This window comes from Microcaecilia unicolor, chromosome 11 (assembly GCF_901765095.1).
Source record: "Microcaecilia unicolor chromosome 11, aMicUni1.1, whole genome shotgun sequence".
Lineage (NCBI taxonomy): Eukaryota > Metazoa > Chordata > Amphibia > Gymnophiona > Siphonopidae > Microcaecilia > Microcaecilia unicolor.
In genome coordinates, this window is record NC_044041.1 from 132915287 (window position 1) to 132932743 (window position 17457).

Consider the following 17457-nt stretch of genomic DNA (forward strand, 5'->3'; position numbering starts at 1 on the left):
ATCCAAATTCTTATAGCCTATAGTACTGATAAAGACACAAGGCTCAGATGTTGTAGAAAAGTAAAAACCCATTTATTATTTGGTAGCAGTAAAACAGTATAAATCAGAGACAATGCACTTATGCTAATATACCAAAAATGATGGTAAAGTACTGAGTATTTATGTACCTGACAAGGCAGGGTAGAGAACACACGCATATGCCCTAGTCCTGAACTGATTAGGACTTCTAACTCCCCAAAGCACTAAAAAAAGAAAGAGATACAACTTGACGTGAAGACAAACAGCTCTTTCACTCAGGATGTTGTAGATGGGGCAGTCAGGCTGTAGGAATTTTTGAGAGAAAGGAACCACAGCTGGCAGGTGGTCTCTCTGGAATGGTCAGTCAGCAGGTGGGCTCCTTCTCTCATTCATGCCACAGTGATCAAAGGTAAATATAGGCACTAGAAGTCACTAGCGTCACTGGCATGGTTGGAGGGGTCATACCCATATGACGGGGAATACTGCAGAGTTCATTTAAATTATAATGTAGCTCTTTGGTATTCCTCCCGTATGATCGAAGCACTGTGCTCTGATCTTGCGGGCGGAATAGTGCCTTATGCCAGCTTGGAGCTGGCGTAAGGGTTAAGGTGCTATTCCTCCCACCCCCGGTCCATGCCAGGCAGCTTGGGCTGCCAAGGCACAGTAAACAGAAGTTGCTATGAAAGTTGTTTTGCCTCTTGTCAGCCCTGATGTCTTCACGATGTCGTAGAGGCCTATTACAGTACCAAGCTTCTGCATGAGAGCTGACATGGCCTAAATCTGTAGTCAGGTTCACAATGTGGAATACTGCTTCATGGTAGTGCATTATTCAGGGCCTCTTTTGTCCCTACAAATTAACTGTGTCGTCCAGGTGGGGAAACATATATACTCCTAGTCTGCATAGATATGCTGCAACTACCGCTAGACACTTGGTGAACACTCTAACATGAGGCTAAACAGCAGAGCACAATACTGTTCCCCCCACACGGAATTGGAAATGTTCCTTGTGACTGGGAAGTATAAAAGTGTGAGTATAGGCATCCTTTAAGCCCAGAGATCTTTTCCAATCATTTCCCGGAATCATGGGTAGAAGGGTGCCCAGGGAAATCATCCTGAACTTTTTTCTGGCTAAAACCTTGTTCAGTGCCCTTAGGTCTAGGATGGGACAGAATCCTCCCCATTTTCTTGGGCACAAGGAAAGTACCTGGAATAGAATCCCTTCCCTTCTTGCACTGGTGGCACGGGTTTGACTGCACTGACAGTAGAAGGGTGGAGATTTCCTCTATAAGTACCTGCTTGTGCTGAGATAAAATGCTCTCGTGGGCAATTTGGTGGTGTTTGATGTTAATTCAGGGTGCAACAGAGATGGACAATTTGAAGAATCAATCGGGCGGAGGTTACAGAGGGCAACCTGTGATGATAAAGATTCAGCCTTCCTACCGGTAGGCCATCTGGGACAGTTACTTGGAGCGCGGCTATACTCTGCAGGAGCCAGTTAGAAGCCCATTCCTTCTTTGACTGGGGAGCCTGTTGGGGCTTCTGGGCGTTTGGCTGATGAGGCCTTGGACGCCTGGGTGGAACGAGAAGGAGGCAGAAACCTATGCCTTTGAGAGTAATAGGTCTGCCGCTTAGGCCCATTAGAAAATCTAGTTGAAGATGAAGTAGATGGAGGATGCTAAGATAAAGTGTGGATGGTTTTGGTATGCTTCTTGATAGAATCCGCAACCTCTTTCACCTTATTCCTGAAAAGATTGTCCCCTTGGCACGGCATGTCTCCCAACCTCTCCTGAACTGCTGGTTCAAAGTCTGAGAAGTCAGAGTCTGCGCATTCCCACACCCATGCCGGAGAGTCTGGACTCAACATCAAAAGTATCGTGCGCAACCCTGGCCAGATATGTACTACACTCCATCTGCTTGTTGGCCAACTGGTGAAGTTCTTCAGCCTACTTCTGAGGGAGAGTCTGCAAGTTTGAGTGTACTATTTACCAAAGATTATTAAGTAGAGGCTCATGTACAGCTGGTAGGACTAGATACGGGCAATGAGCATCGAGGCCTGAAAAGTCTTTCTCCCAAATGAGTCTAAGGTACTAGCCTCTCTACCAGGGGTTGCCGAGGCATGAGACCTGGAACTCCTAGCCCTTTTGAAAGTGGATTTGACCACTATGGAATGGTGCGGAAGCTGAGCCTTCTGGATATGGTATTGCAGTGTCCTGAAGGATAGGGTGCAATGGCACAGTGACTCCTTTCTTAGGAGATGACTTGTAGCTCAGAACAGTCAACATATCAGTGCTGGGCTCTTCCTCCATCTCTAACTTAGGACAGCGGCTGCCAACTCTTTCACAAAACCCGTGAAAGAGAGTCCCTCAGGTGGGGGTTTTGGTCTCTCGAGGAGAAGGATCAGAGGGAAGTCCATATTGATTCCTCCTCCAAGAAATAACGTGGATCTTCCTTGGAATCCCAGGAGTGTGGTCTCAACCAGGCTTTTCAGCATACTCACATTCATCTGCTGGTGTCTGTGCCTGGCTCGGCCTGGTGGAGCCATGTCCATGCTCTGAAGGGTCTCAAGGCTCAGTCCTGCTTCCTGATGTCAAAAGGCTTAGATGTCGAAGCCCGCTAAGGTGCTGGCATTGAAGATATCTGCCAAGGCATCGGTGGCTCCTCAGAAGATGGGGTGATCCTTCTGTGACATAAGCACCCTCAATGCTGGAGTGGCCTATGTCTGCAGTTGTAAGAATAATATATTTTATTCTCCACCAATTACCTGTAAGGCAGTGGTGTGCTGGAGCCGGCTCGCAAAAGCCGCTTGTTAAATTTTGACAGCTCTTGCGAGCCGGTTGTTGTTGGGGGCGAGCCGGCTCCATTGTGGGAGGTAAGCATGGCAGGAGGGCGCCATCACAGGCCATGCTTACCTCCCCTGCCGCTCCGAAGCATATCCAACCATGTCCTTTGCTCCCACCCTCCCCTCCCGCTCCCCTCCGTCTTTTTTTTAAGTACGTCGAAGCGCGCGCCATTTAAAGCCCTGCTATGTGCTGGCCGTCTCCAGGCTTCCCCTGCTTGCTTCGGATGATGTTCGTGCCTTAGTCCCGCCTTCATTCTGACGTCATTTCCTTTTTTCGCGAAGGCGGGACTAAGGCACGAACATCATCCGAAGCAAGCAGGGGAAGCCTGGAGACGGCCAGCACGCAGCAGGGCTTTAAATGGCGCGTGCTTCGACGAAGATAATTAAAAAAAGACGGAGGGGAGCGGGAGGGGAAGGTGGGAGCGAAGGACATCTTTGGACATGCTTCGGAGCGGCAGGGGAGGGAAGAGAATTGCTGGATGGGTAGAGGGGGGCAGGGGAGAGACCTGCTGGGCATGGGTGCGTAGAGGGGGGCAGGGGAGAGACCTGCTGGGCATGGGTGGGTAGAGGGGGCAGGGGAGAGACTTACTGGGCATGGGTGGGTAGAGGGGGGCAGGGGAGAGGCTTGCTGGGCATGGGTGGGTAGAGGGGGGCAGGGGAGAGACTTGCTGGGCATGGGTGGGTAGAGGGGGGCAGGGGAGAGAAGAGAATTGCTGGGTATGGATGAATAGAGAGGGGCAGGGGAGAGAGGAGAGTTTCAGGACATGGATGGAGGGGGGAGAGCAAGAGAAATTCTGGACATGGATGGAGGGGAGGGAAGGGAGAGAGAAGAAATGCTGGACATGGAGGGAAGATAGAGGAAAGAGATTAGATGAGGGAAAAGGAAGTGAGGAGAGAAACTGCACATGGATGGAGAAAATAGGCAGAAGCTGGATCCACTGTACAGTCAAGTATGCGGAGGACCAGAAATGAAGAAGAAAGGAGGAAAAAAAGAAATAAATGGAAAGGAAGCCCTGGAAACGGAGTCAAGGGAACAGATAGAGAGCAGCAGAATCAGATACTGGACCAGCATGATCAAAGAAACAAAGTCACCAGACAACAAAGGTAGAAAAAAAATAATTTTATTTTCATTATAGTGTTTGGAATAAGTCCACTTTGAGAATCAGGTGCTGAACGTTAAAAGTTTATATTTATTTACTTATTTATGGCATTTTATCCCATATTAAACATTAATTAGATGGGAACCTGGGATAATTTAACTTTTTTTTTCTGGGGAGAGTAATGGCCTTCCTCCCCCCCCCCCCCCCCCCCCTCCCCCCCCCCCGGGGGTATAGCCAGCTCTGCAATTTTTTTTTTTTTTTTTGGGGGGGGGGGGCGCAGAGGTGGATGGGGGGCGCCGAGGTGGACCAGGGAGAGAGCCTGTTGGTAAAAATTTACCAGCACACCACTGCTGTAAGGTAATAAGATAAGCATAAGAATGTGTAAGAAAAAGGGGGAATTAAATATTATATTTGTTGAATTACATTAACCTGCACTGCAAGATTTAAAGACGTGCTCAGAACATAAAGACCATATATTTAACTTTAAAAGGTTTATTTACAATACAGGTAATGTAATAACGTTACAAGAGAGAGGCAGTTTTTAATCACAAGTGGAAATGTGCTTTTCAAGATATCAAGTCTGAATTATAAATTATGCTGGATATGGTAACTCACTTTGATAGAGTCTGCTGGTAGCTGGTTGGAGTGATGAAGCAGATCCTTGCTGAAATAGAAGTCTTTCCGGCAGAGTTGTTGGAGCATGGAGAAAGTCTTGTCAGAGTGTGTTTGAAATCCAGCAGAGAGGCAGGAGGCAGATCCAAAGAGAGAGACCGGTCAGGAATCGACGATGAGCCAAGTGTCCAGAGGGAAGAAGCCAGCAGCAAGATAATTCAAGCCCCTTTTGTAGTATCTGGTCCAATTCACCTCTAGCAACTGGTTTCACCTATTTGTAGTCATCTATTTTTAGCAACTGGTCACATGTTCAATGACATCATCTGGACATCTGCTGGTCCATTGTCTGAGAGTAAGTGGGCTTAGATGGGCTTTTCAGTCTGAGTCTTTGTCTGAGAATAGGTGGAGTTTCACTGTCTTTTGTTAGTTGTAGTCTCTGTGATTGATTCTTTGGAGATGTGTTGATGGGCTTAGGTAACCACCCAGCTAGTTTTTGTTGTCAGTTTCCAGGGGGAAATGTGGGGAGATGAAAGCCAGACCAGTTTATCTGATTCTGTCCCAATAAGTCTTTGCAGCTGTATTTTTATATTTGTATCTGATCCAGCAAAATCAATAACTCTGACAATTAAACTCATATCATGCTACACAGTAACTATGCCATCTCCTCTGAACATAGTCCAGAACCTCTCATCGAAGACGGGCATTGGCTGAGGCATGGGCACCGGCAGGGTGGCAGTTGAAGCAGTTGTTAGTGTCAGACTGGAAGCCAGGACCGGACTGCTTGCAGACTGGAGCACTGATGCCTCTTCTATATAGGGGATTGCTTCTCGGGTACCGGTGCATCCAGGGTCCCAGCTCTTCCGGCACCATGCATCAAGGAAGACCGATACTTGTGCTTCATGGGCTTCCCCTAAAGCACTGCATCATGGTCCTTTAGTGCTGATGAGGAAGCTGCCAAACCTGAGCGAGCCATTGGTGCTGGGTCCGATGATGATCGGTCCCTGGGCCTACTATCAGCGCTTAGTGGATGTTGAAGTCTTGGCATCCATGGATGTCGATGCACTGGATTTCAAAGAGCCAAGAGGTCTCTCCTGGGCCTGCCGCATGCTCTCGCAGCTGAATTTTTAAACAGAGAGAGCAAGAATTGGGATCATGGTCAGGCCCAAGGCACTCAATGCACCAGTAGTGCAGGTCCATTATGGAAATCACTCTACTACACTGGGCACACCTTTTGAAGCCACTGAGCACATTCTGGGACATTGAAAAAAGGATCAAGGCCAAATTAAACTCCTCAATTTTGGCACTGGGAAAATGGGCAGTTGCCAAATTGAGGTCAGAGCTCCGACCAAACCGTAAGTCTAGCCAAACATAAGAAAACGTTTAAAATGCTGCAAAATACAAAGAGAAAAAGGAAACAAGGAACCGGGGGGGGGGGGGAGAGAGAAAAATAAAGAAATATATAAGTGCATAAGTATTGCCATTCTGGGAAAGACCAAAGGTCCATCAAGCCCAGCATCCTGTTTCCAACAGTGGCCAATCCAGGTCACAAATACCCGGCAAGATCTCAAAAATGTACAATAATGCTGAAGGAACTGCACGGGAAGGCACTTGAAAACCTGAAGTTGTGCCACGTTGAGAAGCTAGGTCTTCTCAGATCCACGGAAAAACTAAGACTGAGGTAATAGCTCTCGTGCGTCGGGTGGGAATGCTCCCACGCATGTGTGGTGGTGCTAGAAAGTTCTTAGCATCTGCTCCAGGCTCCATCAGATGATGTCGCCCATATGTAAGACTATGAAGGCCTGCTCGTCCTCTGAGAAACTTTTTTCACTTGAAAATTGCTTTAAAAAGTGTCTCTCTTATCCAGCCAGCTACTGTCTGTAACTAGAAAGTGAGGCCTCTTATGTGGTTTTCTTTATTTTAGGTTTCCTTCAAAAAGATGAGACGGCGAGTGAAGAGGATACGCAAGAAGGAGAAAAAGGTGGTGAAGGCAGAGGACTTGCTGCCTTTTTGTAACGATATTACAGATGAAGATTTCGGATCTAGGTACCAATCTCTACCCCTCTTCCTGCTAGATGAAAGCCACACATTAGTGGGCCCATGACACTAATTGCTAGATTTTGCAGAAAATAACTGGAAATCATCTGCATCCTTAAGGTACAAAGGCTTTCTGTGCCCTTGCAAAGGTTATCTTCAGCCCAATAAGGGGGTCATTTTTTTAACCACCACCACTTGCACATACTATCTGCTACATGACCTAATTAATTCCTAGGAGCCCTATGGTAGGTAGTGAACACTAATGCCCTGATTAGTAAACTATCCTTTAAATGAATTACTTTAGGAAGATACTTAGGTTGAACATTTTTTCATTGTTTTATGCATATGACATATTTGGGCTTTGCCAGGAGTTAGGAACCTTAGATGTTAACTCTTCAAAATGTAAAATATCGAATAGTTATTGTAGATAATTTGGCAAAAGCCAATTTCCTTAAGCTAAATACACAAAAGACTATATCGCTTTGGTTTGGAGATCAGTGGTGGGTTTCTACAGTTGATGTAATTTGCCTCCAGGAGAAATACTTAAATTTGTGTTGGGAATGATTTTAGATCCCAGGTTAATATATGATTATCAGATTAATGAATTAGTTTTCTTTATGTTGCATCATTTGAGAATTATAAGGTCTTCTTTGAGCCCTGTGAGTTTTAGGTTTGTTGCACAAGCTATTTTAATACCATACTTAGATTATTGTAATTTAATTCTCTTACTTTAAAGTTATGCAGTAAAAAAAAGGTGCCGTTGACATATAAAGGGTATGCAGCTCTAGGTGCCCGCTTATAAAATTGCCCCATATGATGCACACTGTTCAGTGATAACAAAATAAGGAAATGATAGAAAATTAAAAAGTTATGGTTACCAATTTTTTTCTTCTTTTTTTATTTTTTTGAACAGACATCGAGGACGAGGGCGGCGGCGCCTGCCAGAGGAGGAACAAGAGGAGAAAGAAGCAGCTTCGGTTGCATTCTGGGAGAAACTAGCACAGTCAGATGATATGCGCGTGGAGAACATGGAAATAAGTGATGAGGGTAAGGGGCCATGTATAGCCATGATGTGGCCTATTGGGTGGCATATAGTTAGGGTTTAGATTCCAGTCTACAATTAATGTAGAGGTGCTTTTTTTCATGCATCATGCTGCTCCCTGCTTATTTCAGCATAGCTGTGAAAATCTAAGCAGGGGAGAGTATGGCTTTAAATACTCTCAACTAAGCAGAAGGAGAAAAACAGAGGAAAATGAAGACAGATAAAGACCATATGACCTATCCAGTCTGCCCATTCTTTCACTCCCTTAGAAATTCTATGTACTTGTCCCAAACTTTCTTGAATTCAGATATAGTTTTCATCTCTAGTACCGCCACAAGGATGCCATTCCACAAATTCACTGCCCTTTCCGTGAAGAAGTATACTTCCGAGTCTGTCCCCTTTCACCTTCATACTATGCCCCCTCATTCCAGAGCTTCTTTTCAGTTGCAAGAGACTTGCCTCCTATGCATTTATGCCACATAGGTATTTAAACATCTGTATCATATCTCCCCTCTCCCACCTTTCTTACGAAGTACATATTCAGATCTTTAAATCTGTCCCCATATACTTTATGATGACCACTGACCATTTTAGTAGTTGCCCTCTGGACTGACTCCATCCTGTTTATATTTTTTTGAAGGTGCAGCCTCCAGAATTGTACATAATTGTTCTAAATGAGGTCTCACCAGAGTCTTATACATGGGCATCATCACCTCCTTTTTCCTACTGGCCATTCCTTTCCCTATGCACCCAAGCATCCTTCTAGCTTTTGTCCCAAAACAATTTTTCATTTTCTTTTCCCTTCTTTCTTCTAGATGAGGTAGGAGAGAGAAACTCCCCCCTGACTCTCGAGGAGGATGAAGCTGAGCTGGAGCTGCAGAAGCAACTGGAGAGAGGACGGAAGCTGAAACAGACTAAGCACCTGAAGGATAGTGGTGAGAAGGTAGTGCAGTGCTCTCTCTTCCATTACATCCAAAGCAGTTCATTTCCACTCCAGCCTGGTACAACCCGAGAGAATGCCATCAGCTCCAACATTTACTGTCTTGCACAGGCTTGATTTGCTGCCTAAAGATAAAAGCTATTTATTTAGTTGAACATTTGTTATATCGTCTAATTGTCAAAAAGTTATAAAAATGGTTTACAAAACACCAGTAGAAAAAAAAATGGGCTGTAAAACAATTGAGGCTTAAAGGCAAAAATAGGAAGGGTGAGAACAGCACAACAAAAAGCACAAAAACAATTGTGATGTAATGTAAAACAAAAATAGGGACGCATATAGAGAAAGTCAAATTGGAAAATTAGGGAGAAAAAGGAAAAATTCAGCCAGAGGAGAAAAAAAAGAAGAAACATAACAAAAGTCTCATTAAGTGATTAATGAATTGAAGGTCTGTTTGAAAAGCCAGGTTTTCAGTGTGGTTTTAAACTTTTGCTGGAAGGCAATGGACTGCATGTTCGGGAGAAGACTATTCCACAATGAGGATGTGTAGTCACAAAATGTTATACAAGCTGACAAGTTACACACAAGTCACAGAGGAGGGTTTAATCAGGCAATTAGAGGTAGCTGATCTGAGAGAATGACACGAGCAATATGGAATCAGGAAAGAGGCCAGACTATGTGGCATCATGGAATAGTATTTCTGTCTCTGCGTATGTTAAGTAGTGCTATAGAAGAAGCAATAAGTAGTAGATGGTAATTGCTGTGGTATCTGATGTCTCCTATGCAGAGAGAATGTGTGTCTCTTCCCCCCCCCCTCCCCCCACAGGTGGTAACAAAGCATGTAGTCAAACAAAATTAAAAGGATGTAAGATTTTAGTCCGTTTTACTGGTAATAGCATGCTGCTTCATCTGGTGCTTAGCTGCATTGAAAGAGGTCTAGAGATCTTTCGTAGTCAGCCATTTTGCAACCATAACAACTCTGTTTAGACTATACCTTTGACGTATTTTCCTGGGATCTTGGAAATTGTTCGGAGCTAGGAGCCAGCAGCTGAAAGCTCTCATTCTTCATAGCATCTCTGCTGAAGGACAAGTGAGGGGTTTTTCCCTTCAGCATTAGGGTCCCCCTTCAGAAGCAGTAAATCAGACACTGAAGGAGCTGTTTCCCACTCTATATATAGAGGATTTCTAAATCAGGCTTTTAATGTGCCATTACATGATCCATTGCTGTAGCCCTGCTGACTACTAGTTTTATCTCTCCAGCCAGCTATTCTTGTGGGTAATGTGTCCAGCTACCAACAGGTGGATTACTCTGTGCTTTAATATGAACCTGTGCTGCTCAAACAATCCAATATTATTCTATCTCCAGCAGGTGGGAGTTGACTGGCTGGTCAGCTTCAGTTTGGAATACCTTTATTTCTCTTGATCTGGTTGGTGACTGGTACCAGAGTAGCTTTGGGGGGGGGGGGTGATTTTTACCTACCTTTATAGTCACCCGAGAAATAACCAGCGATGCGAAGTCACTTTCCCCACTCCCCTCCCCAAAGTTTTTTTCCCAAAGTTCTCCCCCCCCCCCCCCCCCTTGATGTCATGGGCAAGTCATGGGCTGTCTTATGGGGCAAGTCATCTTCCTTTTTTTCTCCCTTCAGTTGCTCTGGTGGGAAAAGAGTGTCTACCGGTGGAGCTCTCTCCCGTCCTTTCTGCTGCATCTGTGTCCTCCACGGCTAACTGTTAATCATGAATGGTGGTTCTGGCAGAAACCTTTAAATGGTGCTCCTGCTGAGGAGCACGATAAGCTCTTGTGCTCCCTTGTAAGCAACTTAGACAGCTGTAGTATGCATATGATCTTGAAGAGGGCCTCTATGGGACAAGTTTTCAGGATCTTCTCAACCTGAAATTTCTCAAGTAATTGAGGTAGCTCTAGGTTCCCCTTCTCAAACCGCGAAAACGGCAGGCATTTTCAGCATGCACTTCACGGCCGTTTCATTTTTACTGGTGACTCTGGCTTTTCTACTCGGGCTGTAGTTCCTTCACTGGCTAGGCAAACCCTTACTCTGTTTTCCTCCTCTTTGGCAGGTATTCCTTTGCTTTTCTCACCAGATTTCATTTTGTCTCTTTATCAAGCTATTTATTAAAACAAAGAGCCAAGCTCCAGAGTCTTCTAACCCTGTTTATTATTTTTTTTATCTGACCCTATTTCTTCTTGTCTGAGTCCCTTCATTCCTCTGTTTTCTGACTGTGCCTCCAGATCTTCCATTCTTAGGGATCCACTGGAAGAAGGAGAAACTGCAACGATATTGACCCTAAGGTTCTCTGGTTATTTCAAAAAAAGGAACTCCCTCATTTAATTACAAAATCTCTTGAAGCTTTTGAAGAAAAGAAAGATGTACCTTTTACCTGCTGTGGTAAAAGGGGGCCTCTGTGCAAATAAAAAACACACGCTGACGCCAGCGCAGGCCTCTTTTGCTGCAGCTTGGTAAAAGGAGCCCAGTATGTTGTGATGTTATTTGACAAGAGCTGAAGTGTTCTAGCGGTCAGTTGAATCATCTCTTTGTATTGTTAGGCAGAGCTAAGAGAGTGGCTTTGAAATTAACAATGGCTCATTGGACCCTTTAGTGTCCAGTGTTCCCGTAATAAGCTATATGGGAACAGATTGATGGGAACATTGGACACTAAATTTGTTTTATTTTTATTTTTTACATTTGTACCCTGCGCTTTCCCTCTCATGGCAGGCTCAATGCGGCTTACTTACATGGGGCAATGGAGGGTTAAGTGACTTGCCCAGAGTCACAAGGAGCTGCCTGTGCCTGAAGTGGGAATCGAACTCAGTTCCCCAGGACCAAAGTCCACCACCCTAACCACTAGGCCATGTTTGGGATAGACTGGTAGTGTGCTCTTGAAGGCGCATTTTATGAGGGCCCAAGCTGCATCATGGGCAGAGTATAGGCTGATTCCTGTGTAGGAAATTTGTGAGTAGCCACTTGATCGTCTGTGCATTCATTCATGAAGTATTATATGGTGGGGGTGCAGACATGACAAGACAGAGTTTGGAGCTAGTTTATTGTTGGTAAGCGCTGCATCATCCCATCCTAAGTAGATATTGCTTTCATACTTCCCACACATCTGGACTGGTCTGGAGGGACAATAAAAAAGGAGAAATTAGACATTACCATCTAATTTTCTTTCTTTGATTCCCTCCAGACCAGCCTGTATACCTCATAGGGTAGAGTAAGAAGCCTAGGCGTGAAGAGAAGAGTCAGGTATTTGGTGCCAGTAGTCTCTTTGGTTATTTGTTCTGCAGAGTTATTGTTTATAAAAAATGATTTCAGTCTGTTGTCTCTGGCCCCATCCCTCCCAGGTCTTGAGAGGAGGGGTGGCTGCTGTCGTAGCTTTGTTAATGTAACACTGACTAGCTGTGGGCTGCATAGGGTGATATCATTGAATCAGTAGTTTTTAGTCTAATCTGCTGGATTGGTCTGGAGGGACCCAAGGAAAGAAAACTAGCAGATAATGTCTAATTTATTCTTCCTTGAGAGAGATGGAGCTATGATAGACAATCACTTAAGCCAGCAATACTGAGCCACATCCTTTTATTTATTTAGAACATTTGTATCCCACATTTTCCCACCTATTTGCAGGCTCAATGTGGCTTACATAATTCCGTAAGTGGTGATTACCAGATCCGAATAGGAGAAATACATAGTTGGAGTAAAGGGGCAGATTAGGCTAGGTTACAAGAGGAAAGTTCGTCCTATGATAAGAGCTAAAGGTAATAGGTTAAACTTCATTCATGACAAAAAAGTAAAACTTGAACAATTAGGATCATTAAACTGGAAATCAAGATAATTAGCAAGACAGTTGAGATATAGAGAATACATGCTGTGTAGTTGCGTTATGTTAATTTGAATTTATGATGAGTTGTTATTGTATACTTAAGTTTTCAATAGTTTACGGAAGGTCACTATCTCGTGTGTTATTTTTATGGATTTTGGTATTTTATGGATTTTAATAACTACAGTAGAAAATTCTGGTGTGGAAGCCCAGGTGTTGCATTCTGTAAAGACCCTAGAGCATCAGGTTCAAACCTGATGCTTAAAGTTGTTAAATTTGTTTCGTACTTTTACAGACTTGTCACATGTTGGTGAGGGTTTTTTTTTCTCAAATGTTGGTGACATGGAATAAAGTACCAAATAGCAGAAAAGTACCAGGAGTCTTCAGAAGTGGGGCAAAGCCTTTAATTGTACATCATATATCATTGACCCGACATGGGCTGTGTTTCGGCACGAAGCACCTGCGTCAGGGGTCTATATTAAAACATAAATCATGTATTATGAACCAATTACAGTAAAAAGACAAACATTAAAAAACTGATAAAGGAACCAATGCGCATATAATGTGAACATTCATATTAACCAATTTTGAGATGTACATGAACCATAGTGTCACCAGTGTAACAAATATATAACAGATATTTTATTATAAAAGTGAAATTAAGGAATAATAAAACATACTCAATTTAAAAAGCGCTGTGACAACAAATATGGCAGTGATTTGGTTCATGTACATCTCAAAATTGGTTAATATGCATGTTCACATTGTATGTGTATTGGTTTCTTTATCAGTTTTTTAGTGTTTGTCTTTTATGTTTAAATCTGTTTCTCCGAGGACAAGCAGGCTGCTTGTTCTCACTGATGGGTGACGTCCACGGCAGCCCCTCCAATCGGAACACTTTACTAGCAAAGGCCTTTGCTAGTCCTCGCGCGCTCATGCGCACCGCGCATGCGCGGCCGTTTTCCCGCCCGAACCGGCTCGTGTTCATCAGTCTTCTTTTGTCCGCGCTCGGTACGGTCGTGTTTTCGCCGTGTCGTGCCCCCGCAAAGTCGACCTCGTGAGTTCTTCGTGTTGTTTCAAAAAAAAAAAAAAAAATCCATTCTGTGTGTGGAAGGAGACTCTTCAGTCTTTTTTCCCCCCGCTATTTCCAGCTTTTTCGCCCCGGTAAGTTTTCTTTCGTCGTCGGGGTAGGCCGCTTTTAGGCCTCGGGTCGAAGTTTTCTTCCCCTTGTTTTTCGGGTGCCTTTTCCGCCATTTCGACTTTTGATCTCGCCGGAGTGATTTTTCCGCCCATGACATCGAAGTCTCCCAACGGCTTCAAGAAGTACACCCAGTGCGCCCGGGTCATCTCGCTCACTGACAGGCACGCGTCGTGTCTTCAGTGCTTGGGGGCTGGGCACCGCCCGCAGGCCTGTAGTCTGTGTTCCCTTTTGCAAAAGCGGACTCAGGTAGCGAGATTGGCCCAGTGGAACGTTTTGTTCTCGGGCTCTTCGTCGGCATCGGCACCGGGGGTATCGAGTGCATCGACGTCTTCAGCGTCCAGAGCTTCATCCTTGGCCGCCAGTGCATCGAGTGCATCGAGGCATCGGCCCTCTGCATCGGCGCTGAGACATCGGACAGCTGCATCGACATCGGTGGTACCGGGACCTCGTCGGCTGATGTCGTCGGACGGTGGTGCTTCGTCTGGAGTGCAGGTGAGGTCTGTCCATTCCCCTGCTGGTGGCGGTGAGCCTTCGGGTGGGTCTCCCCCTACCCTGAGGGCTCCTGCGGTACAGCCCCCCCGAGACCGACCTCCTTCGGCCTCGGCCCCGAGGAAGCGACGATTGGATTCTACGTCCTCGTCGGTGCCGGGAAGCTCCGGTGACATGCTTCGTCCCAAGAAGTCGAAGAAGCATCGTCACCGGTCTCCTTCCCGTGTCGGCACCGAGAGCTCTGGGTCGCCCAGGGAGTCGGCACCCAGTAGGCATCGGCACCGAGAGGACCGCTCACCCTCTGTCCAGGAGGTGTCGATGCGCTCCACTCTGGACAGCCCGGAACAGGTTCTGACGTCGACGACTGCATCGACATCCATGCCTTTCTCTGCAGCCACTCTGAACGAAAGCCTCCGGGCCGTTCTCCCAGAGATTCTGGGAGAGCTGTTGCGCCCTACCCCTCCGGTACCGGCGGTGCTTGCGCCACCGGTACCGTCGAGTGTGGCGCCGGCTGGTCCATCGCCCGAGGTGAGGTCTCCGGCGTCGGTGCCGCGTGCGGTACCGGCTGCCGTCGCCTCCCAGGAAAGCTCCCCGACTATGTCGGCGGAGGGAGCTTCGCCGATGCGGGCGAGGGAGTCTACCTCTCGACGCCCCCATCGTGGACGTGGCTCCACAGAGTCGAGTCGGGCGAGGTTGCAGACACAGGTCCGTGAACTTGTGTCTGACAGCGAGGGTGAGGCCTCGTGGGAAGAGGAAGAAGACCCCAGATATTTCTCTGACGAGGAGTCTGAAGGTCTTCCTTCCGATCCCACTCCCTCTCCTGAGAGGCAGCTTTCTCCTCCCGAGAGTCTGTCTTTTGCTTCCTTTGTCCGGGAGATGTCTACGGCCATCCCCTTCCCGGTGGTTGTGGAGGACGAGCCCAGGGCTGAAATGTTTGAGCTCCTGGACTATCTTTCTCCACCTAAGGAAGCGTCCACAGTACCCATGCATCATGTCCTCAAAAAGACATTGCTGGCGAACTGGACCAAGCCTCTAACTAATCCCCACATTCCCAAGAAGATCGAGTCCCAGTACCGGATCCATGGGGACCCAGAGCTGATGCGCACTCAGTTGCCTCATGACTCTGGAGTTGTGGATTTGGCCCTAAAGAAGGCTAAGAGTTCTAGGGAGCATGCTTCGGCGCCCCCGGGCAAGGACTCTAGAACCTTAGACTCCTTTGGGAGGAAGGCCTACCATTCTTCTATGCTCGTGGCCAAAATTCAGTCATACCAGCTCTACACGAGCATACACATGCGGAACAATGTGCGGCAGTTGGCGGGCTTGGTTGATGCGCTCCCCCCTGAGCAAGCCAAGCCTTTTCAGGAGGTGGTCAGGCAGCTGAAGGCGTGCAGAAAATTCCTGGCCAGAGGGGTGTATGACACCTTTGATGTTGCGTCCAGGGCCGCTGCTCAAGGTGTGGTGATGCGCAGACTCTCATGGCTGCGTGCCTCCGACCTGGAGAATAGAATCCAGCAGCGGATTGCGGACTCGCCTTGCCGTGCGGATAATATTTTTGGAGAGAAGGTCGAACAGGTGGTAGAGCAGCTCCACCAGCGGGACACCGCATTCGACAAGTTCTCCCGCCGGCAGCCTTCAGCATCTACCTCTACAGGTAGAAGATTTTTCGGGGGAAGGAAGACTGTTCCCTACTCTTCTGGCAAGCGTAGGTACAATCCTGCTTCTCGACAGCCTGCGGCCCAGGCTAAGCCCCAGCGCGCTCGCTCTCGTCAGCAGCGTGCGCCTCAGCAAGGCCCCTCGGCTCCCCAGCAAAAGCAAGGGGCGAGCTTTTGACTGGCTCCAGCAGAGCATAGCCAACATCCAAGTGTCAGTGCCGGGCGACCTGCCAGTCGGAGGGAGGTTGAAAGCTTTTCACCAAAGGTGGCCTCTCATAACCTCCGATCAGTGGGTTCTCCAAATAGTCCGGCAAGGATACACCCTCAATTTGGCCTCAAAACATCCAAATTGTCCACCGGGAGCTCAGTCTTACAGCTTCCAACACAAGCAGGTACTTGCAGAGGAACTCTCCGCCCTTCTCAGCGCCAATGCGGTCGAGCCCGTGCCATCCGGGCAAGAAGGGCTGGGATTCTATTCTGGGTACTTCCTTGTGGAAAAGAAAACAGGGGGGATGCGTCCCATCCTAGACCTAAGGGCCCTGAACAAATATCTGGTCAAAGAAAAGTTCAGGATGCTTTCCCTGGGCACCCTTCTTCCCATGATTCAGGACAACAATTGGCTATGCTCTCTGGACTTAAAGGATGCCTACACACACATCCCGATACTGCCAGCTCACAGGCAGTATCTGCGATTTCAGCTGGGCACACGTCACTTCCAGTACTGTGTGCTACCCTTTGGGCTCGCCTCTGCGCCCAGGGTGTTCACAAAGTGCTTGGCTGTAGTAGCGGCGGCACTTCGCAGGCTGGGGGTGCACGTGTTCCCATATCTCGACGATTGACTGGTGAAGCACACATCCGAGGCAGGAGCCCTGCAGTCCATGCAGATGACTATTCGCCTCCTGGAGCTACTGGGGTTTGTGATAAATTATCCAAAGTCCCATCTTCTCCCAGTGCAGAAACTCGAATTCATAGGAGCTCTGCTGGATTCTCGGACGGCTCGCGCCTATCTCCCAGAGGCGAGAGCCAACAACTTGTTGTCCCTCGTCTCGCGGGTGCGAGCGTCACAGCAGATCACAGCTCGGCAGATGTTGAGATTGCTGGGCCACATGGCCTCCACAGTTCATGTGACTCCCATGGCCCGCCTTCACATGCGATCTGCTCAATGGACCCTAGCTTCCCAGTGGTTTCAGGCTGCTGGGGATCTAGAAGACGTGATCCACCTGTCCACGAGTTTTCTCAAATCCCTGTATTGGTGGACAATTTGGTCCAATTTGACTCTGGGACGTCCTTTCCAAATTCCTCAGCCACAAAAAGTGTTGACCACGGATGCGTCTCTCCTGGGATAGGGAGCTCATGTCGATGGGCTTCACACCCAAGGAAGCTGGTCCCTCCAGGAACGCGATCTGCAGATCAATCTTCTGGAGTTGCGAGCGATCTGGAACGCTCTGAAGGCTTTCAGAGATCGGCTGTCCCACCAAATTATTCAAATTCAGACAGACAACCAGGTTGCCATGTATTACATCAACAAGCAGGGGGGCACCGGATCTCGCCCCCTGTGTCAGGAAGCCGTCAGCATGTGGCTCTGGGCTCGCCGTCACGGCATGGTGCTCCAAGCCACATATCTGGCAGGCGTAAACAACAGTCTGGCCGACAGGTTGAGCAGGATTATGCAACCTCACGAGTGGTCGCTCAATTCCCGTGTAGT

At 47.2% G+C, this 17457-nt stretch overlaps 1 protein-coding gene across 1 annotated transcript in view; it reads left to right on the plus strand.

Moving 5' to 3' along the window:
• SART1 (spliceosome associated factor 1, recruiter of U4/U6.U5 tri-snRNP) overlaps positions 1-17457 on the plus strand; it is a 244084-nt gene that overhangs the window by 86465 nt on the left and 140162 nt on the right. Inside the window, exons 10-12 of the mRNA XM_030219089.1 lie at positions 6491-6612; positions 7517-7650; positions 8461-8588. Coding sequence (XP_030074949.1) covers positions 6491-6612; positions 7517-7650; positions 8461-8588 — 384 coding nt within the window. The remainder of the gene's footprint in view (positions 1-6490; positions 6613-7516; positions 7651-8460; positions 8589-17457) is intronic.